Source organism: Photinus pyralis, unplaced genomic scaffold (assembly GCF_008802855.1).
Source record: "Photinus pyralis isolate 1611_PpyrPB1 unplaced genomic scaffold, Ppyr1.3 Ppyr1.4_LG3b, whole genome shotgun sequence".
In the NCBI taxonomy this organism is placed as follows: Eukaryota; Metazoa; Arthropoda; class Insecta; order Coleoptera; family Lampyridae; genus Photinus; species Photinus pyralis.
In genome coordinates this window covers 25,574,813-25,597,955 of record NW_022170510.1, presented here as the reverse complement: position 1 = coordinate 25,597,955, position 23,143 = coordinate 25,574,813, and the positions used below count along the sequence as shown (strand labels likewise).

The 23,143-nt window shown below is 36.1% G+C and overlaps 4 protein-coding genes and 1 long non-coding RNA gene across 6 annotated transcripts; 2 read left to right on the top strand and 3 right to left on the bottom strand.

Moving 5' to 3' along the window:
• Positions 1 to 3,608: 3,608 nt before the first annotated feature.
• Positions 3,609 to 5,007, top strand: LOC116166324. Its single transcript, XM_031481254.1, has 2 exons — positions 3,609 to 4,222; positions 4,273 to 5,007. The coding sequence occupies exons 1-2, from the start codon at positions 3,821 to 3,823 to the stop codon at positions 4,990 to 4,992; spliced, it is 1,122 nt and encodes a 373-aa protein (XP_031337114.1). The 5' UTR covers positions 3,609 to 3,820; the 3' UTR covers positions 4,993 to 5,007.
• Positions 5,008 to 6,257: 1,250 nt separating this feature from the next.
• On the top strand, positions 6,258 to 22,592 carry LOC116166321 (protein TAPT1 homolog). 2 transcript variants are annotated; one of them, XM_031481251.1, is made up of 6 exons: positions 6,258 to 6,398; positions 15,697 to 15,902; positions 15,954 to 16,212; positions 16,268 to 16,578; positions 21,245 to 21,342; positions 21,389 to 22,592. In XM_031481251.1, the coding sequence occupies exons 2-6, from the start codon at positions 15,743 to 15,745 to the stop codon at positions 22,403 to 22,405; spliced, it is 1,845 nt and encodes a 614-aa protein (XP_031337111.1). In that variant the 5' UTR covers positions 6,258 to 6,398; positions 15,697 to 15,742; the 3' UTR covers positions 22,406 to 22,592. The 2 variants fall into 2 exon arrangements, with proteins under 2 accessions (XP_031337111.1, XP_031337112.1); XM_031481252.1 differs by lacking the exon at positions 6,258 to 6,398 and having other exon boundaries at positions 15,787 to 15,901; positions 15,952 to 16,212.
• LOC116166323 (spermine oxidase) lies at positions 6,304 to 11,393 on the bottom strand. The gene is made up of 3 exons (XM_031481253.1): positions 9,959 to 11,393; positions 8,470 to 8,590; positions 6,304 to 6,674 (listed from the first exon to the last, which is right to left on the bottom strand). The coding sequence occupies exons 1-3, from the start codon at positions 11,263 to 11,265 to the stop codon at positions 6,489 to 6,491; spliced, it is 1,614 nt and encodes a 537-aa protein (XP_031337113.1). The 5' UTR covers positions 11,266 to 11,393; the 3' UTR covers positions 6,304 to 6,488.
• Positions 17,893 to 18,933, bottom strand: LOC116166325. Its single transcript, XM_031481255.1, has 3 exons — positions 18,540 to 18,933; positions 18,253 to 18,436; positions 17,893 to 18,197 (listed from the first exon to the last, which is right to left on the bottom strand). The coding sequence occupies exons 1-3, from the start codon at positions 18,785 to 18,787 to the stop codon at positions 18,009 to 18,011; spliced, it is 621 nt and encodes a 206-aa protein (XP_031337115.1). The 5' UTR covers positions 18,788 to 18,933; the 3' UTR covers positions 17,893 to 18,008.
• On the bottom strand, positions 19,110 to 19,922 carry LOC116166326. Its single transcript, XR_004144309.1, has 3 exons — positions 19,717 to 19,922; positions 19,529 to 19,668; positions 19,110 to 19,478 (listed from the first exon to the last, which is right to left on the bottom strand). It is a non-coding gene; the product is annotated as an uncharacterized LOC116166326 (long non-coding RNA).
• Positions 22,593 to 23,143: the final 551 nt, after the last annotated feature.

The following is a 23,143-nucleotide window of genomic DNA, read 5'->3' as shown; positions in this document are numbered from 1 at the left end:
TCCAGAGGAAATACAATCAAACCGAATGACGAAATAACAGTAAATTTCCCTAGGTACATAGCAAACAATACTTAATCTTGCTACGTATAAAATTAAATTATGTATGAAAATAATGAGGAGTTCAAAGGTCGATTTGCAAAATAATATTAAATAAAGATGCACGATGTTATGGCATATGGCAACATTGCAAGTAGGGACCTGCAAGGCCATTGCAAGGCATAGCCATGGAGGTTGATTAATTAATAATATTTCATGTGGTTAGGCAACACATTTAACAGATAACTATTTCAACGAAACCTATTCCGTTGTACTTCTTATTATTAAGTACCTATTCTTTGACTTAGGTACTCAAGTATTTATACACAAGGTTTACCATACTTACATACTTTACACATTTCTATTTAGTTTTAATAAAGATATTAAAGAAACTAGACGTAAACACGAGGCTAATAGCCTATTTGGGTTTTGCACATACCGGGTGAATACTTTCAAACCGAACATAGGGAATTAACATGAGAAAACAGTTTTTCGCTGCTTGTACCTCCCCAAATTAACTTATAGTAGAGGGTTCATAATGGCACCACTGGAAAGAAGATTTTTTTCTCATCTAACTAAATGCGAATTAGTTAAGTTTTATTTGTATGTTCTCATTATTTTATCAATTTATCAAACAAGTTCTCATTATTTTATCAATTTATCAAAATTCGCAAAATAAAATGAACTCAGAAAATCATGTAGCCATGACCCGTAGATTTAAACATCCGGAATTGTAAAATTGAAAAACTATCTGTCGAATTGTCGATATTGACGGAATAGAGGTTTGATTAAATTCCACGGAAAATAAATCTCGCACACTGCGGTACCTAACTATTACCGCCGTATCTAAACGTTTTTTTACAATAAACACTATTTCCAATGATGGCATTATGAACTCTCTAAGCTAATTTGGGGAGCAACAATCTGCGAAAAACTGTTTTCCCAGGTTAATTCCCTTATATGTTCGGTTTGAAAGTATTCACCCGGTATATTTTTTCATGTAATATAATGGCTTTTAGCCATACAATGCTTTTAGTTAAAGAATCTACATCAGGTAGGAATAGTGTATTATACTCGGAATTATCTAAATTAAAATTTCTTAAGAATTGGCTGTTCTAAATTTGATTCTGACTGGACTTGACTTGACTTGACTCGGAACTTGAACCTGATTCAATATCGTAACACCCTGGCCCCTGGGTAACATTCTAGATTTTTTTCGATATAGTTTGTGTTCCTTTTTATAGTTTTCCGTAAAGACTGTTAAAACGGAACAAACAAGTATAAATTATGCACAACTCTTTCACCATAATAGATATGTCTCGTACAGACAATTCGTTTTGCCTTGGTGGGTACTTTTCTTCGACAAAGCGTTTTCGAGATGTTCGGTCGTAAATTTTGATATCACCAATAGATATATTCTTACAGACGTCCCAATCGCCCTTTGTGAGTATCATCTTCCGACAATTTGTTCTTGATATAAGGAATTATTTATATCCAATCATGATAAGGAGTTTTCCTTTACAGTCTAGGCACCTAATATCCCGTCAGTCGAGTTACTATTTTGCCCACGAGCTGTCCTCTCCAGTAATGTCACCATTCTCCCCCACAGCGGTAAATACTTGTCTGCCGACGCTTGCACGCTCTCCTCCAGTGCGGACAGGCTCTCTTCACTGTCTTCACATTTTTCCCGTATGTCGATTGACCAGAAATAGCATCTGAACACTAAGGAGTTGCCTAGGTCCACAGCGACAAGCCCGTTGCTGCTAGCCTCCCGGCTCCCCAGTTTAGCTCTACTATCGCCAAGACCTATGCTGTCTCGAGTTGGGTTTAATGAGAAAGACTTTGACTTCGTTTATGTCATCCTTTTTAAGAGCCTCTTGTTCAAGGGTAACGGTACCACTTCCTCACTAGTACAGCAATCAAGGTCCCTTATTTCTACTTTTGCCTTTGACTCAACGGCACGGATACTATCGCTTTCTGCTAGGATATTTTTCAGTTCCTCTGAAGGACGCACTATTCTTGCTATGCAAGTCAAGCTCAAAGAGGATGGCTTCGTCCCTGGTTCTGCGGACGGTTTTGATGGTGGTCTCGGAAGCCTCTGGTTTTATTCAAGGCCGTATCTTCTTCAAGGCCTCTGAGTAGGATACGCCTACTTTTTCGTTTTCACATTCTCTGGTTTTGCCGGTGGTCGTTGCCTTGCGAGATACGCGGTCATACTACAGAGCGGCTCTCTGCCTTGGAGTTAAAACGGGCATTGCCTTTCTACATACGTTTTGGCAGATCTCTATAACGAGACTGCCCTCGGTCTGTCCGATGCCAACTTAACATCCATGCTGTTTGTTTGTTTGAGGTTGAGAGCTTGACGACGTCGACCTGTTCCTCTGTGTTGGCGTCGGCCTTCTCTGTGATCCTTTGGATGTCCGTCTCCGTCATCTCATTGGCTGCGCTGTTGGTGATGTTACAGCATTGAAGTGCAAGACAAGGGGTTACCTCAGCTACCCCTTTCCTTTCACCTAGGCACCCGTCGTTTTAACGTTCGTCGTTTGGTCAACTCGGAATACCTCAGAATCTTTGAACTCGAACTCCTGGCGAAGAGGGTCACGGCACTTTCTTGGTCGGTCTTTTTTAACCGGGGAATTACTTTCACTTCTTTACCCATCTGCCGCTTACTCGTGCCATGGTCTGTTGCTTCCAGCAATAACTCAACCCGTACCGGCATTGCCATCGCCACCGGTTATCCAGAAAAACGGATAGATCCCCCCCCCCCCCCGAATTATTGCGGTAACCCGGCGCGCCGAGGTGGGTGGAATCATTGAATTTATAAATTCAATGGTGGAACGTATTGGTTGTGCTATCTGTGATGTATGCAAGCCTGGGGAGGTCAAGGTTGGCACGCCTGCAACGGTGGGCGAGGTCGCATGTCGTTGTAAGCACGTTTCATTTTATAAATCATCTCTGTCAATATAAATATCCAAATAAAGAGTACTTATTACTATCCATCTTTGTTTTTTAAGTCCCTTTATCACAGGGACCATACACGCATTAGGGGCTCACTCATGCAGTCATAAATCCCCTCGGCAACGCTCACACCAATTTTCATATGAGTGGACGACAGGTGGTTGTGCTCGACACCTCCCCTACCCAGATTGAACTATAAACAACGTAACTGGACGGGAAACCGGAATAGGTGACGACAAATGCGTACCGCTACCGTTGAAGCCGTGCGACGGAATGGGTGGTATAACTATTTCAGCCAGACTCATCGCGCCTATTGTTTATTAACATGACTGATAGAAGCAGAAAATACGACTCTATGAATTAGTGAAATAGAAAAATTATGTCACTGAATTTTATGTTACTATAGTGTGAGGAAGATAAAGATACCACCACTCGTCTGGTTTCACTAGTACTAGTATATGCTTTGTTTCCCTTCGAGTTACGAGTAGGTATATAGTAATGCCTACCCATTGCTTGCCTTCTACGATTAATGATTTCCAGGGTAGGAGTGGGCCAATATTTAAAAATTGCCGAGTTAATTTTATTCTGGTGTTTTTGTAGTCATGTAGTGTGAGGGTTAAGTACACTACAATGTTTACACTGTAATGCCATCACAAATTGAAGCAGTTAAACTGGTGTACGACTATCCAAATTCCCTTGGTAATTTATGATGTATGTCCTTGTATGTTACCGTCGATCGCTACAATATCCACAATAGGAATAACCTAAAAATTTAATTTGAAAATAAACCCATTCTCATTCGTTGTACCACAATAAAATTTCAGTGATGTTTGTTGTTCGGAGTCTATTACCAAATTGCAACGCTATAATCGTAAAAGAAATCCGTCGCAATCTTCCTCGACGAGATCCTGGAATTTACCATCGAAGGAAGTTACTTGAAAATGACAATGATGATACCTCTGTAGACCTTGGCAACTACGACTATGACTTGGAAACTGATTTTACAAATGTCGGAAGCTCTTATGAAGACCATTTACAAGACAGTAATAAAGAAAGGGAAATCTTGAGCAAAAATATTGTCAAGCAGAAATATTTCAAAGAAGCGGCAACCAACTTTTTGACCTGGAATGATAAAGAGCAAATACGTTACCTCCACAGTACTGATCCAGAAGAATGGTCAATAGAGAAACTATCCGAGGGTTTTCCTGCTTTACCACATGTCATTGCTGTAAGTATAAGAATGTTGATATTTGTTTATAGAAGTTTTTGGTTTTTTAGAAGTTGGTGAAACCACAGTCTTGGGAGAAAAAGTCGGCACAAAAAATACAAAATCATGATAAATCAGTGACGAAAAATTGGGAGATGTTCAAAGCAAATAAAATCACAAATTTAAGTACAGAACTAAGGCAACATTTGCAAAAGTTCACTAATAGAACTTTAAATTTAAAACCTGCATACTTAGAGCACACCAAGAAAACTACTCCACCCAAAATCAAAATGGGATCTGAGTTTTCAGATATCATTGTTAGTTACCAAAGAACAAAACATAATGCGGAGACACCAAAACAAACCGATTTTAGTAAAGGATCTTCCAATAACCAGCAATTGCAGGATACGTACATGTTAAGTACCACAAAACAGAATAAACGGGACAAACACATTACACTACAGCAGCTACAAGAAGACATAGTGAAAAAGTCCTTTGGTGGTACAGTATCCCCAGAGGAAGAAGATCTGCTACGGGAAACAAAAAAGGATAATATGGAAAAGTGTGATGTACAAATAATAGAAAAGGATCCCCTTGAAATTAGCAAAGTGCACACAGCAACATCTGTTGTGGCAAAAAAGAAAGCTACAAAAGATTACTTGTTGGAATATCCAGAAAAAATCTTTATACCTAAAGGGATAGGGAAACCTGGGTGTACATATCGGTTAAATGATTGTTATTATGATGATGACGGCTTATTTTTGTATAGGGTACCAGGAATGTATAAATAAAGATTTTATGTTTTATATGTTTATTGACTAGAATAAGCGTACAAAACTACAGCTTACAAAAAATTACATCTTTTACAGATTCGATGCTATTAACAAAAGTTAGGCCACCAAAAATGTTCTTGCTAAATTAATTTACAAAACGTAGTCATGAAATTACAATCTGAATCCAATTAATAGAAGTAAGGATTAAGGCATAAAGTGACTGTAAAATTTCGAAAGAATGTAAAAGTCTGTTAGTGTCTAATCATATGTATTAAGTACGTCATAGATGCCTTTTTTAGAAACTGTTTGCATAAGATATGATGACCACTATTTGCCAACTTTAATTTTCGTAGCTCCGCTAAGGGAATTACAGAATTTTGCACAGGAGAATTTTTTCAGTACCACTCAAAACTAGGTAAATAAGTTCGCAAATTATGTAATTAAACCAGTGTTGTTTTGCATTTCTGTTTGATCCTGTGCATACTTCTTGAAAATTAATAGGTTAGTATTGATTTCCAAGTATGCAAGCCGCCAGGAACCGAAATTTTGATAAAAAGACCCTAAGGATTGTTTAGTATTCTATTATACCAATTAGCTAAAAATTGTATCCTCTTAAGATGTAGGGTAATGCTAGGCAATTTTCCCATCATTTACCATTTCATCAATTCCAAAATGATAGGGAATAAGAATCACCACAAACATTCGTACGGCACGGCGGCAAGTGTTTCTCGCTACTGACGTCACACGGGGTAGTCTCCCGCACAGGTACGTTTTCTTGCTTCCCAACCCTTCATTTTAAAGTGCTTACAGCAGACGTAAATATCAATATTTTGCACCCAATTTTTTTCTGATCCTTTTTAATAACAAAATCTCGATTTTAGTTAAAATAAAACAAATACCAAAAATGTCGAACCTCCCTATTGTGTCCAGCAAGATAAATTCATCACCTTGGTTTCCAGGTTAATTTCTATCAATCCGATGTATTTGTTCAAAACATGGTGGATCTCCCAACTACCAATAGAAAATAACACCACCATATTTTTTGAAATTGACCGTGCAAAATCGTTGGAATGAGTTTAAAAAAATTTAAATTGTGTGCTCATTGTTTCCGTTCTAATCACTTAAACAATGAATGTCGCGCGTCCTATTGTAAAAAATGCAATTGCAATCATAACACAATTCTCCACAATTACGATTACGACCATATCAGAACCAATCAAGAAATACACACTGCACCAAGTAATAACAGAATGCCCGACCTCAGTAGCAGTAAACAACTTGACTTGGAAAATAAATATTTCCTCGCCAGTATTGTGCCATTTTCCTGACTTATGTAAACAACTATTATAAGTCTGTGACCTCTGAAAAATTACTAATTAATTACTGATGGGGTCTTAATTTATTCGATCACTGGCGCTTTTAATGTAAGTAGATGTGACACACTTAATTACAAAAAAATAAATCTGAATTTCAATTAATTTGCAAATGCAACAGTTTCAGTTAGAAAAGGCAATCTAATTAAGACTTATCCCTTGAATCCACGAACTTAAGTCATTTGTATCTTCACAATTCAATACTATTTCTTCGGGTGTATCCGAGGACAGCAAAACTTGCGCCGATGTTCTTCCTGAGAGATACGCGCCATGTACTGTTGAATAGAAGTTACTATGTGTATGTTCGCCAGCGAACAATAAAACAGGCTGAAAGAAGTTTAAATTAGAAACATACTGTGGTCATTTTAACAAGCGAAAGTTTCTTGTATGACATACATTTGTTTACTTATAACTTTGAATTTCTGTATACCGGGTGGTGCCTAGCGCGACGCAGCATAGGGATTTCAATGGTAATTTCTTTATAGTCAATTACTAGCTCTCCTAATTATTTTAGAGCAAAAGTCTAAATACATTTTTTTTTTAGAGAAAAATAGTTATTTACATATGAGTATGGTAAATCAAGGTTTACGTTAACGAGTGAGATGTTTACTGCCGAAGCGTAGCTGAGGCAGGAATTTCGAAACGAGTAACGTTAACTGATTTAACATACAAATAATGTAAAACATTTTATTTCATACTGCTCTATTTCTATTAAAATACCATTTTGATTAGAATGTTGTAGGTACACATTAAAATAAAAGCAAAAGTCGATCACTTGATTTCTTTGATCTGACAGTAGTTTGACAAATATCAATATCAATCAAATATCACGTTTAGATGGATGTCAGTTGCGGTTGCTAGGCAAAATTTCCAGTCTGGTAAAAATTTTCAGTCTGGTAAAATACGATTTACCAGACTCAAATCAGTCTGGGAAAGCGGCGATTACTAGATAGTATGAAATAAAATACATTACTTATAATTTTCCGTTTTTCAAAACCGTAGAAATCGAGGAAATAAAAAGGTTCATTTTACAATAAATCAAATATGCCTTGGGATTACCTAAAAAACAGCGATCATGTTTCATTATTTGCCTTTGACGTATATTAAATTTATACTTGTTTATAAAGTAGTTAAAGAACTGCAAGTGCAATAACGTTCAAAATGTCCGTCAAATGCAGTAGCGGAAAATCCGAATTTAAGTTTAGGAACAAATCTTCTTCAAATCAGTTTTTTTTCTTCGATTATGTAGGTACTCTGATTCCGGAAAATGATAAACAAATAGTATCTGATGCAGATGCAACATACATTCTCTAAAAAAACATTACCCTGATGCCTTTTATTGCGTCGGTTAGTTGAAACAGAATTAAATATGAAAATCGTTTGACGTCAAACAACGATAACTTAGATGAGATGCGCTTGTAGTTTGTTAAAAGATTCCAACGCATCACTGATTTGTAAAAATGTAATTTTTTATTTCTACGGTTTTGAAAAATGGAAAATTATAATTAAAAGTATGAACAGATGCAGTATTTTTTTCTCTAAAAAAAACGTATTTAGACTTTTGCTCTAAAATAATTAGGGGAGCTAGTAATTGACTATAAAGAAATTACCATTGAAATCCCTATGCTGCGTTGCGCTAGGCACCACCCTGTATATGTGCAGTTGACACAAAAATGTGTAGTTTAAGACTTTTAGCTCTAAAGTTTGCAATAGCCTGTAATTCCCAAAAACCAGTTGGCGCTTGAAAATTGGTGTTCAAACGGTCTTTTTACAAAATTTTGCTATACCTAAAGATAGAAACGAATACTTTTATTTGATTTAACGCCCAAATATTGTGTCTATAGTATTTTTTCATTAAGCCTCGAACTTGAGTCTACATCCTTTTTGTGCCGAAATGACCAGACATAGAAAATGTTCTCCTTCAAAACCACAGTGAATTTATTTAAATGCTTTTTTAACTTTTTCCATTCCTCCACCATGACTGAGTGCCTCATATAGTCTTTTATGTAACCATTCTGATATTTAACTGTTGTCACTCTTGCATTGGTACTTATTTCTTGTCACAGCCCCCAGGTATGCAAATTTTCTTTGGAAATGCACAACGGTTGAATGAAATACTTACTTTAGCTTGACTTTTGGAATTATACAACGGTTGAGCTAGATATTCAATGTCAATTTGCGATGCACCAACAGCAATGGCTGTATATGACCCTTGAGTGTATGGCTGACTTGCCCAACTTGTGCTGAAAAATAAAAGATAAATTAATTATATTGAAGGCAATTGTTTACCAAGGACTAGAAGTGAGTTTATTTCATACTATCTAGCAATCGCCGCTTTCCCAGACCCATTTGAGTCTAGTAAATCGTATTTTACCAGACTGAACATTTTTACCAGACTGGAAATGTTGCCTAGCAACATCAACTGACATCCATCATGTGTCGAACTACTGTCAGATCAAACATAGCGTGAAATTTTGTATGTACCCTCGAATAAAAGTAAAACTAATGATGAATCAAAAAATTTGTTTAGCGCATGCGCAATTTCGAATTTTTTATTTGTTACGATATGTGAACGAAATTTTGTATGTAGGCACCTCAAATAAAAGTAAAACTGATGCCGATCAAAAAATTTGTTTTGCGCATGCGCTATTTCAAATTTTTTATTTGTTCAGATATTTAAATGAAATTTTGTATATACGGACATCGTATAAAAGTAAAACTAATGCCAATTCGAAACTTTGTTTTACAAGCTATGCTGATCTGGTGGGACAGAATCAATCCCAAGGTGTGTTGTAAAAATGATGTAGGTATGTGCGAAGATCTCGAGGTTCGTTCGGTATTCAGTTGCATCAGATTTTTTATTTGTATTATCATTAATAAACGTCATTTTGTTTCTTTCTCTCCAAAAAACCCTCAAAAACACCTACAGATGAGGAAGCTACACAGATACCGAAACCAAAGAGTACCCATTACTCTTTGCCGAAACAATGTTAAAGGCGAGGTTAAAGGTCAACTGAACCCTAAAAATTTGTTTTGTGTAGAATTGAATAGTGAATACTTCTTGTAGGAGGTCACTTTGTCATAAATATTGTATTTTACGAGATAAACATGAAAAACCAGTACCATACAGCGGCGGCTGTTTTTGAGTATAAGCAATGAGTGAGAAATATAAAAAGACGCAACTTGATTCTTTTACATGAGGCTTATTGCTTATTCAGGCACTGACAAATAGATATGCCTCTTGTTGAAAGGCAGGAAGCTTGGGCGAGTGAGATAAGATTAATTTGCCACTAGGGACTACTATCCACCATCCAAATACTGCCCAATGACCAAATTTAAAGCCAACCTCTATACTTAGGTACCTATCTGGTAGAGGCAGAAAGCTTTTAGTCAAAATTTAAAGTCTCTAGCAATTGGAATTGCCGAGATCTCAGCCGGACAGCCAGCCGTAACGAATATAATAGTGTATTTTTTTTCAAAAATGCGTAAAAAAGTTACCGAGATTGGAAGACCAACTGCCTTGCCAACCGCATTCAATTGACTGTACACTTACACCCCCATTGCCATGCAAATAATGTACAAATCTAAACAAGAATACAAAAAACTCTTACCAAACACAACTTTTTGCTTTCGGAATATATGGATCGTTCAAGAACTTTCGCAAAATATTTGTACATGTATCTATCACAATCTCACTGGGTAATTTTTCCATATATTCCGCTTCTTTCCCCGATATCCAGCCCAACAGTAAGGTGTCCGAAAGCTTCGTAAACGAATAGATCTTTCTGTACCAGCTCTGACTTAAATCTGTAGTGCCAGCCTCCATTTCCCATAAAAGCATCACTTCTGTTATATTAGGGTTTAAAAACGGCCTTTCATATTCTAATAAAATTTTATCTACAGTTCCAAATAATAACCTATCAATAGACTCTATTTTATAGTCGGGTAATGGTGGTTCAAATAACTGTCTTGCATTACGCTTAAGAACACCTAATGGTAGAGTACATATCACATGATCCCCGTAGAATCTTTCCCCATTCTCACATATAACCTCGATATCGTGCTCAGGTGATTGCTTTTCACAACTAGACTCACGACTACTACTATTACAAATGGGATTTTTACTGGGTTCCTCGATTACGGTTGTATCCGAATCGTCCGAATCACTATCTGAAGTAGCATGTTTTGATTTGCCCCATATAATTCTCTTCACAGGATGCTCTCTGAAGATACACCGAGAAGGAATTTCACTGGTTAAAGGTTCTAAGATTGAACTATATCCACCAGGTAATATAATATTGCCGCCTTGTAATTCGGTGTAGCTACCAATTTCTAATAAATCTATCTCGGACATATTATGACAGCCAGTGATGCACGTTTCTCGCTTTAATAGGCAATCAAAGATTAAGTTCCTTAAATGACGTTCTTGAGAGTCTTTTATTTTATCTAAATACAATTGCACTTCCAAGTTTATGTGGTCACCGACACTGTCGATTCCCTCTGGTGGCAGATACTGAGATATGAAATACTCCTCGCAACGTCTTAGAAAACATAGATACGCTTCGTAAATTTCATGCAAAACTGAAAACGGAACTTGTTTTCCTTGCTCAGTGGCCGCTATCACCTTGGGAGGTTTTGGCATGTACATAATATCAACCAAACCATTCTGCATTGCCAATTCGTATACCGGATTACCTAACACACCATGTATCCAATTCGCACCCAATTCAATTCTTTCATTTCCTATGCCAATTTGTATTATTCGACCACCCAGCCTTCTTCTGGCTTCCAATAATATAAAATCGTGAAATCCATTTTTCGATAAATGGTAAGCTGCAGACAAGCCTGCCATTCCACCACCTACAATTATCACTTTACATTTATTCGTGGTATTTGTTTCCGTTTCATTGTTTTGCATTTTTAAAATTAGTTACAAAAGAATACGGAGTATTCAAAAGTTTAGTACTACATTATTTTATTTATTTGCGATAGGATAGATCATTTCATAACCTATCTATAACCTTAAATGTTGAGTGTCAAGGACAGTAATAAACATAAGACAGGGCCGGCCTTCACATTTCTTTGAAATTGTGTACCTAACATAGATTTCATATAATAATCCTCGCCGGGAAAAAATGCTGGTCACAGATCACCTTGAAAGGAAGCATCCCTTTTACCGCCTTCAAGTTTATACCCGAAGTTATGACCACACCGTATATTTGTGGAGTCGACACCCGGTATCTAGAATCGTTGTAAGTTGGGCGCTGTGTTTCTGAATTAACTTATTTGCTCTAGGAGACGAGGAGTGAGCTTCGTGTGTTTTCATTTTGTTTAAGTGTTACCGCCGATAACGAATGTAAGTTTCATAGTAAATCGCTCCTTTTCTGAACCGTTCCTGTAGGAAGCTCTCTAGTCAGGAAAGAAGAGAGAGAATAAATCTTTTGCAATTTTAGGTCCGTTAATTATCGATTAATCGATTTTAATTTTCTAATGGTGGTATACGAAAATCCAGGATTGAAACCGGCAAGGTCGTGCAGCGGTGTAGCTTAAGGAAAATATTAACGTGATAACTGATGGCACCGCTTCACCTCACATTCCAAATAAGAAAAGGGCATTGCTGGACTACCGAATTTGGAAATTTCATTCCCTCTAATAGGGATTAACATTTAAGTGAGTTACAGAGCCCCGTCCGATTAAGCTGAGCCGTATCTCAAAAGAAGCGCTCTCAAAAAACGTGAAGTTTGACATCGGTCCCATATTTTTCCGATATCAGGGAAAGGAGGCTTGGTAATTTGTGGTTTTTGCCACATTGTGAAAGAGTATTTTAGTTAGCTCATATGACCTCCCTTGGGGAAGAACAATGAAATTACGTAATTTATTAATGTAGGTACTATTAAATTATTGAATTTATGAAGGTCCTTAAATATATAGATTGATACATAACAGTTATTATTGTTTATTACTTCCTTGTATGTACTCAAATTTATAACTTGTAAACACGAGCGCGAAATTCACTATTTATAATAGTAAACGAGACATTTTTAGAGAGAATCAGCATATCATTCTTGCTGGGAAGAACATGTGAGATTCGCTTTCATTTCTTACTGCCGCCGCCGGTAACTAATTCTTTATTGGCTTGATGGCGCCTTGATATCGATTTATAAAATTCGGTACAATCAAATAAAAGAAGGAAACATGTAGTTTATCTTATTGACCAAAGATAAAATCTTGCCTTATGGATTACATTGAGAGTTGCAATAAATTTCTATGGCCAAAAATCAGAATTTAGAGCTGCTTATACACTAATTTCTACTAACTTAACCGTAATGATAAACAAACATAAAATATTGTACAGTGGCACCACGCTCAGAAAGTCCCTGACAGGGCGTGTCCGAGGGCGCTAGAAATTTAGACCGTACATTCTGATGCAAAATTTAAAAACACTTTAAGGGAATTACATACCTACCTGTACCTACCTTATCAGATCGTAGATCAAAGGTATATGAGCCTTGAAAAAGACGAGTGTGTATAAAACTGGAGACGGAAAACGTAAAATAAAGCAAATACAAGAAGCAAAGTGTAAATTAAAATAACGTGAAGCGTCAACTGTCAAAACGGAATAATTAATAATTATGGCGCGGAATATGTATCGCGTCGTTTTGCAGGCTTTCTATTGGCCAGGCTGAATTATTTCAAAATTAGTTCGCATATTTTCCGGGGCTTTTCTGAGCATGGTGTAGAGTGAATGGTAGAACAATTTGGCAAGACTGAACTTCGTGCCTTTGGCACTACTTTTTTTAAATTATTTTTTTTTTGTTTTATTACATTGAGATGGAAGTATGTATATCCAATAAATGGCTTAGTATTATTATTATTAATATCGAAAATGAATCACCAACAATAAGATAGGGTTGAAGGGTGTGTGAGAAAAGCAATAGATGACATACTGTTGAAAAAAGAAAGTAAAAAAGATAGGCAGTTGACAGAGATGAAGAAAACATGCAAACTAAAAAGAAGTTCCAATAAACATAAAAAATATGGTTATGCAAAAGAATCATGCACATTTATTTTGTGTATTATTTTTTCCTATGATTAGTAATAATTTATATTTTTTTTAAAACAATAATTTTATTTACTTTTGTTGGAACGCATAAGAACTGAAGAAAAACCGGAACCGTAACCGAAAATTATTGAAGCCACAGAACCGAAATCGGTGTCGGCACCCTTACAAAATATCTGCACTGAAGTAGTGCAGAATCGGAGTCTATATTTTATATTGGTTCCGCCCCCTGCTTTGCAATGCACTTTCTCATGTGTCTAACTGAGAAAGTTTCCATAACTTTTACGTGTACCTTTTGTATAGCATCTAAGCAATTTACAAATCGGTAGATAACGTTCCAATGACGCTAAAAAGTCTTTTTTCTATTTCGGTGTCACAATGATGATTTTGTACAACTGTTTTCGGCCGAAAACAGTTGTACAAAGACAGTGATTATAGTCGTTTTTTTTTGGTAAAGGCCGCTTGACATGGAGCAATACTACGCGCAAGAACTTGCAGAAAGAAATTGCAAGGTCAAATCCTTGCATGCAATAAGCATTGCATGGTATTTGACATGGTGCAATTCTATTTCAATTGCCACATGTCTGCCAACAGAAGAAACATATGGATTTGTCAACAAAGTTGTTAACCTCAAATGAAAATTAAATTTTGATTGCTTGAAGAAACATGAAAATTACAAGAATAAATAAGATTAGTAAAAACAAGCAATGAGTGCGTCTCTCAGCATCACAGTTGCCGCCGCTGTATTTTACTAGGTTGGTGCCACAAAAACAACTAGATTTATCCCTAGAATTGCACGATTCATGCAAGAAAAATAGCACCGGTCCTATAAAAATTGCATGCAAGTCTCTTGCAGCAATTGATCAGCTGGCTTTGAACTGCGCATGCCTTTCGCAATTTTTCTTGCAACTTGCATGCAATTGCAATTTTTATTGCTCCATGTCAAGCGGGCTTAACTCATCTCTTAAGTTGGCAGTTACTAGTTAGTACAAGTAGGAACTTCGTTGGGTACTTCTATGGGTACTTCCATGTTTGAACTTCAAAATGTCAGTCTTACTACGCTGCCAACCTAAAACTTAACGGCATAAAAAGTCTTCCCAACATAAAACATGTTAGTTCTAATGTTCCCTATAGTTTCTGATTATGATTTTTTTAAATTAAATTAAAGCACCGAAATAGAAAAAATAGTATGAAAAACGCGTGTTACAATGCTTTATTGTAATACTCCTATCTTGCGGACACTCGTGGCTACGCTTCGCGTCGCCACTCGTGCCACAAGATAGTCGTATTACAATAGGTCGCATTGTAACACTTGTCTTTCAATATACTATTTAAAGTTCTATACAGCATGCAACGAGGTCTGGAGAGCGCCAGAATATATACTAACTAGTAAAGGTCTTCAATATTTTAGGTAAGCTCTTGAGTGCCCCGAATAAAGTACTATTGTAAGACTCTAAAGCTTTTGGGGAACTATAAATGAGGCCACAAGATTAGGAAATATCTAAAAGTAGCTTTTGAAAGAACCCTTAAAGGGTCCCAAGACACTTTCGAAGGTTTTCAGAGTTGTGAAGGGTTTAAAAATTTTCAATTTTTGTAAATCTTTATAAAACAGGTTCTTTTTGTTTTTTGGGGTCTGTAGTCTGTAGATAGTTTTATAACATTTCCCAAAAGGAATTCGCGTGCAAGTAGAAGGAATAATTTTTTTATCTAGTGTCATCTGCTGATCGATGTGGCCACAAAGGTGTTGTACTGACGAGTGGGGTGCTAGATAGGATTTTTAAAGCTGGATACTCGCCAGAAGTTACCGTATAACAGTATAAACACGTTTTAAAGTAATCGACGTAAAGAATAAAACGCCATATTAGTCCAAGATTTTCAGCAATCTTTTAAAGTTATACGTATACGACCTCAGAGTAAGAAATATACGACCGTATATTTGCGTACTTAGCAAATTGTCATTTCCGTATACGCAAAAGAAAATCTCTTTTTAAACGTATACCCGCGTATACCCTCCAATACAGCACTGAGAAAGACTTTGATGCTAATTCTAGGATGCTTGCAAGGCTTGAGCTCCAAATGAAGCCAACTTGCTTTGACTACGGCCCTGACTAAATTAAATAAAATTCGGAGGGTGCTTCGATCGACTTTCGATTTTTTAAATTCTGTTTAAACAAGATAATAATAATATTTTTATAAATTAATTGTTAGTTGAAAATCCAAATTCATTGTATACTGCAGTGACGACGGTCCTGTTCTTTCAGTGTTAGGGATTTTTTATTACAATTACAGGTTGGCGAAAGTTTGACAGTTGACCCAGGATGGAAAGTTTGTAAACATGTCCACTGTAGCAAATGATTTACCTCTCTTGCCAAATGAAAAGAAGCTTCGATTTAGATCACCGAAAGTCTTATTTAATGATACTAAAATTGATGAATTTATTTCAAACGAAAGAAGCAATGACGTACACACAGACGAAACTGAACAACCGAAAAAAGGTTAGTTTTGAATGGATGGTTGCCCTCTTTTCATTTTTATACCTCTTGCAGAAAAAACGCCGTCCTTATTTTCCTTTCTGAAAGTGGAATTAACCAGAGGGTATGTGTTGGAACACGACGAGGAACGATACTCTGCGAGACGTGAGAAGGTTTACTCGTTTATGAGAATACCGAGGGAAGTGGAAAAGTTTATGATTTATGGATTTATGCAATGTACAGACTCGTTCTTTTTCGTTTACACCTTCTTGCCATTGAGGTTTATCTTGGCGTTGTGGGCTTTGGTTACACGACCTGTTGCCAAATGTTTTGGGTACGTGTACATTATCTTATCAATAATGTTGAACTAAATATTGAGTTATTTTCAGGATTCGACAAACCAGAGGAAGTATATTGAATCCTGCGGAAATATGTGATTTATTAAAAGGGATTTTGATAATATTTTGCAGCATTCTCATGTCTTACATTGACACAAATATGATGTATCACCTAATAAAAAGTCAGTCCGTTATTAAATTGTACATATTTTATAATATGCTGGAGGTGGCGGATCGCTTATTCTCTGCATTTGGCCAAGATACAATTGATGCTCTGTTTTGGACTGCTACAGAACCGAGGTATAAAAGGAGGGAGCATTTTGGTGTCATACCCCATCTGCTATTCGCAATTGCTTATGTGTGTATCCTTTTTTGCGCAAATATTTTGTGAAACCGGAAAGTTTTTCAGCAACATAATGTTTGGTGACTTGTTTACTTAAAAAATCACACTGCAACCACCACTTAAACTTAAGAAAGTTGCTCCCTATGCGAAAGTGGTTGCCTTTGTTTTGTGAAACATTTTATTTCCTTACCCAGATTCAATCCTACTTGGTTTTGTGATTTACACATCAAGGAATGGTTAACTTGCGTAAACTCATAAATCTTTTTTAAAATTGATTTTTTCATATTTGCCATTATAGTGAAAAATATTCGATTTTGATATTGGCACTGGAAAGAATTTAACTTTGATTGCAATAAACAGTTCAAATGCCAAAAACAGGCTTACTTTGAAACAATATAGGGTGGGATGAACAATGAGTACGGTAATGAAAGGATCTGTATGACAGCGCGATTTGTTAATTATCTCCCTAAGTGAAGTGATATAGTAATTTTGTATTGCATTTACATTTCATGAACGAATGATTGATGTATCAAAATATGAACTATACTTTGTTTCAAGGGTGCTGAACCTTTCGTCACACTATCTGACGTCATAGCAAAATTAAGGCAGGTCGTAAATTAGTAGCTGGTTTACATATTGTCACATTGACGTTTCAACTTATTTATTAAGGTGTCACTATCGTTCATTATTATCAGACCGTCCAAGTTGACAATCACTTGTAAGGCATCTGGTCCTGATAGGTTTTTTCCTGTCCCCAGGTTTTATAATGGCTAAATGGTCATGTATTTTATGTAGAGGAACTCCGTTGGTATGAATTAAACTCGAGATTAAACTTTTTCCACTGTTTGTAATCACCTCATGTAACCGATTCTTTGCACCGACGACAGTCGAAATGGATACTGCCAGAACATCCGAAACTCTTTGAGATGAAGTGTATGATGGTTACAGAAAACGCATAGGAACATTTGTAACTTAAAGTTTGTTTAGGCAGTTCGTAAATAAATATTTTGTTCACCTAATGTTGATGTGAAATTAAGTATGCTACCAATGTGAAGGATACGCGTTAAGTTGCGCGAATTTTAATGACCCTTAACTAGCCATTTTTGCAGAAGTAGAATAGGCCATGGTTTATCGGTAAGCCTTTCGCATTTATATATCTTACAAATTTGAGATAAAGCGTAGGCATTATACCACAGGCTCATTGAAATAACAACGCATACATACAGTTTCTGTTCTTTTGCACCACTCGAGATATTCGCATAAGGATCTTGAATATCTTCTGATCCGATTTATTAAAAAAAAACGCAATTGTGAGAGAAAACAGGTAGTGAAGATATTTATTCCTGAAAAAACTCTCAAATGTTCATATTCAAATCGTATGTACAAAAGAAAAAACGACACTACATCACAAGTAGGTATATATGTATAAACGGCCCAAAAATAATATTCTTAAACACGCTCATTCTCTTCTGCCTCATGAATGTAATCATCATAATAATCTTCGTCACTATCAGATTCGTCCAAGTTGATAATCACCGGTAAGATGTCTGATGTATCAATATGTTGTTCCCGTTCCCAGGCCTGGTTTATAATGCCTCTTGTATGATCAAAATATCTTTTCCATTTTTCCGGTGTAACCTAAACATTAAAGTTATTAAGTACTGTTTCACAAAACAGCATATAAAGAGGTTACTTTGTGCAGTGCCTCATTCCATAAAGACAAAACGGCACTGTGTGTGACAGGCTGAATTGAACCGATCCTTGCATCGTAATGCCGTTTGCATTCTGACCATACCATTTCGATTGGATTATACTCGCAGTGATATGGAGGAAGTCTCAAAACACGATGACCATGTTGTAATGCCAGTTCGTCCAATCTGTAAAAATCAACGTGGAGTGAAAAAAAAACCATAACAATCTGTTTCCTATCCAAAGGTCTACCTAACTGCAACCAAACATTTAATTATCAGCGATGCCTACCTAAATAGTTTTGGTGGTATATGATTTTTCACTACTTCCCAGATCTGATCTTGCATCATTGTTGGTGCAAATGTAATGTCTCGTGATGTTAGCCACTCTATAAGTGACATTTTTGTCCAGCATTGATTTGGACTTTTTTCTACCAATCCTGAATGGTAAGAAGCGTTGTCCATAATTATAAGAGAAGGTTTATCCAAGTTCGGGAGCAATTGTTGTTCAAACCACTTCTCAAAGTTAAGGCAATTCATGGAGTCATGATAGTCTCCGGACTTGCTACCAGATTTAAAAATTAGACTTGCGTGTGGTACAAATCCATCTTCTGATCCTGCATGGAGTATTATATACCGGACCCCTTCACTACTTTTTTTTCTAACTGTTTTGAGAGTACCATCTTGCCAGCTTCTTCTAAAAGACCCTTTACTGTATATCCAGGTTTCGTCTAAAACCACAGGTCGTAATGGAAAGAGTGAAGTTTCGTTGTGTTTAAAGTCCCTCAAAAATTGTAGTCTTCTTTGAGCTACATAGGGCTGTTCCATTAAAAATAATCTATTAGAAACGGTGCCACGTGAATTTCAGTTTCTTCAAACTGCGGGACAAAGAGGTAGCAGATATTTCTACGCCATCAAGTCGTTGAAGATTACTGTGTAAAGAACGGAGTGTAACATTCTCACCTATAAAATCAATTCAATAAGTGTTCTAGCGAACCTCTTCATTTGAAGCAAATCTTCCCTTAGAACATAAAGAATGTTATTTACCTGTGGCATACATTGCATAAATCCGTGTCCTTATTACATGTTCATGTATTTCATGCAGCGGAGGTCCGTGAGATAAACTAATAGCCACACTTTTTTGCGATTTGTAATCGTCATCTTTTTTAACACCTCTTGTACTAATTCTTTTTACAGTCGACAACGATACACCCAGAGCAGCACAAACCCTCTGTGATTAAGTAAGCATATAATTATAGCAAACGCATAGGAAACACTTACATCATATACTGCGCTTACGGGTAATAAAGTTTTGCCTGCTTCTTTTTCCCTTTGGAAGTACTGAATCAACTTCAAAATCAAACTTTGCTCACCTTCTGTGTATCGGTTCGTCATATTTACCTATTTACCCCGGGAATGACCTAAATTCATGATATGAGCGAATCCATTATGTAAAATTTTTAAAATACTTGTCTGTTAACGGATTTGCTGCACTGTGGACTTTCCTAAGCGTTTTCAACTTTGATGAATATCATCAACTTCACTTTTGACACAAACTACCTAATCAAAAGGCACACTGGAAATCTGTCCTTAACGAAAATCGTTTGACGGATTGATATTATTGACAGATCAATAATTTGTTTTGTTTGTCACGACTTACGTTAATGACGTAATTTTTTTGTCTCAATCGATTTAAATGTAATGAAGAGAGAATCACATTTATGACGTCAGGTTCAGCACCAGTGAAACAAAGTATACATATAAATTGTGAAATATATAGTCTAAGAAAATTAGCCTAAAAATTGTCAATCATGTTGTTGGTCGTAGTCGCGACCAGTCGTCGTTTTGATTAGGTACTGGTTGGTTCAGGTGGCACTGTTTATAATTTAATCCCCCAAACTAATATTCACCATGTCAAAATAAGGGAAGATTTATTCTCTACATGTCAAATTCAGAATACAACTTGTACTACTAAAGAACACTTACTAAATTTGGTGCCCTTAAAACCAGTTCACCAATATTCAAAAAAAAGCTCAATATTTGACGTTAAATATTTCAGCTGACAAAATTAATAAAAAATGCAATTATTTAACAGTCAAGGCTAAAATGATGATCTGCAACAAATCAGACCAAATAATTCATGTAGTTTTCAAAGTTGGTACAGTTATTCTTTGAGGCGTGAAGATGATCTTACCAAAAGTCCCTGAGGATGAGGGGCGAGCTAGCTGTCAAATGCAAAAAAAACAAGGGTCTGCAACTTGGTCCCCAACTAATTCCACTTCTGTCAGATAAAATGCAGGCAGGCTGACAAAATCGAAAGGAATAGCAAGTGATGCTGTACATTTATAGGCACTGCAATTGATAAAGCTGCAGACAATGCAGTGATTGTCAGAGAAGATCTTGATCTTGCAGTGCTTCTAATGACTCGAACTCCACCAGCAAGAGAAATATATTGTGTCAAGACTGAAAGGGAAAAATGGAAACCAAAATATTTTCTTCCCAAGATCTTCAAAAACACTCATTCTGTTGATTCTTCTCTATTTTTTGCAGATTTTTAGGGTAAAAACACTGTTATTCTCACTTTGTGTATTTGTTTATTGATTATACAGATATGAAAAAAATATGATTGCAGGTCTGACTTATAATAAGGTAAAAAGAAATCCCAATAAGCATTATACGAGTATAAAGTGAGACATGCGTCTATTGAGTAGGCTAGTATCACTGACACATTTAATTGCTAATGTTTATGTCAACATTGGTAAAGTTATCTCTCTCACACTCATGATGCTTATTGGGTTTCTTTTTAGCTTATTATAAGTCAAACTCGCAATAATTTTTTCCATACCAGTATACTAAACAGTTAAAAATGTTTAAAACTATTTTTAAAAACTTGGAAATCAATTTTAATCACTTAAAATGATATATTTTAAGAGTTAACCGTCCCTCGATAGACACCTGCATTTACACTTTCATAGCATTATTTCTTAACTTTACTAGTTCTTCATAGTGTACTTGTACTTTTTCAAGCCACTACACTAAACGTTGCAATAAATTCCAACAACAAAGCTCTTCTCACAATTATGATGTCCAACAATGTAAGTAGTGGATCTGTCTGTGCATATTTAATTTATATGGTTTCAGTTTGTGGAGTTAAAAGGAAGTGTTTTCAAAAAATTTGACAAAAACAATTTATTTCAAGTATCCTGCAGTGACGTAAGAGAAAGATTTCATTTAGTTGTTTTGTTGTTTGTGGTTGCGTTGCAAACAATGAAAGAGTACTCGTGGAAAGTTGATAGTTTCTGGGTCCTTCTGCCAGATTGTTTCATGGTACTTCTTGCCGAAGTATTTGTAGACTGGATCAAACATGCATTCATAACGCGATTCAACGAACTTCAGCTTGATGTGTATACGGATTACACAACCAGTTTGGCTTATGATATGGCACAAACAAGACAGAAGCACGCATTTTCTGATCATTCTGATTTGGTCGCTCGAAGAATGGGATTTATACCATTGCCTCTCACTGTCGTGATGGTGCGAGTAATAACTCAGTCGGTGGCGATAAATGATGTAGCATCTATTGTAATTATTTTATTAGCATACTTACTCCTGGTATCGTTTCGAATTTTAAACAGTATAGTAATGCTGGGAATTGCTTGCAATTTAATAGCACATCACAAAAATGAAAAGGCATCTGCCCAATCTCCATTGACCAATAGATCTGGAAGTCCTATTACTGTGTCATCTAGTAAAAATCTCGGGAATAAAGATGGCACTACAAGTCCTCTAAAACCTGTAATGGATCCACCCGTTAGGATTCTTGAAAATGGGGTGACTAGTGAGATGCCAAAAGTGGAGTCTGCACCTCCTCCAGATTGTACACTAGGATCTACTGCGATTTTTTCAAATAGCACTGTAGATCTAAAAAATGTCACTTTGAATGAAGAACTGCTAAAAGTGGATGGTGATGACATACAGATTGAGACTGTGCCGCAAGATGAGAATGTAACCAGAAGTGAGCCAAATATAAACAGTGATTTTGTGGAGGAGAATTGTGTTCATATAGACAGGGAAATCAGTGATTGTGGTTTAAAGAAGCGAGCAGAATCAGAACCATCTTTAGTTACATGCAATGACGCTGAAGATGTGATTAAATGATTTCAGAATGCTTTAAAACGCTGTGTAATTTGGCTTTTTATTTAATGGTCTTGTACATAATAAATAATTGAAGCGCAAGTAGGTGTTTTGGGGGATGAACAGCAAATATGTTGTTATTGTTTTTAGATATTTATGTTGTTGTGATATGATGACTCTATTTTAATAAATATTTACATTTCAATGTGAATTCCCAATATTTGTGAATCATTTTCTTCCATGTGAAGTTTATTTTTTAACATTAAAATTGCAGTGAGTAGAAGCATCTACACTTACACCATCAGAAATTTGTTCTCGTGACATTTTTGTTGCAACTATTCTCCAGCTAAATGCTTACTAATTTTCAAAACATGATTCCCTTGTAACATTACAAGGGTTCAACTTTTTATTGAATAATCTAAAACTTTTGTATAGCACAGTTTTGATATGTATATTTTCCCAGCTACCATTCCCAGACCTATCTGCAACCCTGTATTTCAAAAGTGCTACATGTAAATGGGAGAATCAATTTATTGTGCACCCTTCTCAGTTCTGTTCCAAGCATAAAACTTATTTTTGCATAATGTTTTAATACATTTTTTAATAAATGATGGTATTGTGCATAGTTTAAGATCGTTGTGCAGCTTTGTGTTTCGAATGAAACAGGGCGCGTTGATGGCAATCCTGGGCGTTTTGTTTTGGACAGTTTGTAATCTTTTGATTATAGACTTTGATGCAGCTCCCCATACTGGACAGGCATAG

Bases quoted from the DNA above. Each gene is read 5' to 3' on its own strand.
- LOC116166321 (XM_031481251.1), top strand. From the start codon at position 15,743: ATGTCCACTGTAGCAAATGATTTACCTCTCTTGCCAAATGAAAAGAAG. The intron at 15,903-15,953 runs GTTAGTTTTGAA...TACCTCTTGCAG, and splicing joins AACTGAACAACCGAAAAAAG to AAAAAACGCCGTCCTTATTT. The intron at 16,213-16,267 runs GTACGTGTACAT...AGTTATTTTCAG, and splicing joins CCTGTTGCCAAATGTTTTGG to GATTCGACAAACCAGAGGAA.
- LOC116166325 (XM_031481255.1), bottom strand. From the start codon at position 18,787: ATGAATTGCCTTAACTTTGAGAAGTGGTTTGAACAACAATTGCTCCCG. The intron at 18,437-18,539 runs GTAGGCATCGCT...TGATTTTTACAG, and splicing joins ATACCACCAAAACTATTTAG to ATTGGACGAACTGGCATTAC. The intron at 18,198-18,252 runs GTAACCTCTTTA...TTTAATGTTTAG, and splicing joins GGAATGAGGCACTGCACAAA to GTTACACCGGAAAAATGGAA.
- LOC116166323 (XM_031481253.1), bottom strand. From the start codon at position 11,265: ATGCAAAACAATGAAACGGAAACAAATACCACGAATAAATGTAAAGTG. The intron at 8,591-9,958 runs GTAAGAGTTTTT...TTTATTTTTCAG, and splicing joins AAAGCAAAAAGTTGTGTTTG to CACAAGTTGGGCAAGTCAGC. The intron at 6,675-8,469 runs GTAAGTATTTCA...AACTTCTTTCAG, and splicing joins ATTCCAAAAGTCAAGCTAAA to CCTGTTTTATTGTTCGCTGG.
- LOC116166324 (XM_031481254.1), top strand. From the start codon at position 3,821: ATGTTTGTTGTTCGGAGTCTATTACCAAATTGCAACGCTATAATCGTA. The intron at 4,223-4,272 runs GTAAGTATAAGA...TTGGTTTTTTAG, and splicing joins CTTTACCACATGTCATTGCT to AAGTTGGTGAAACCACAGTC.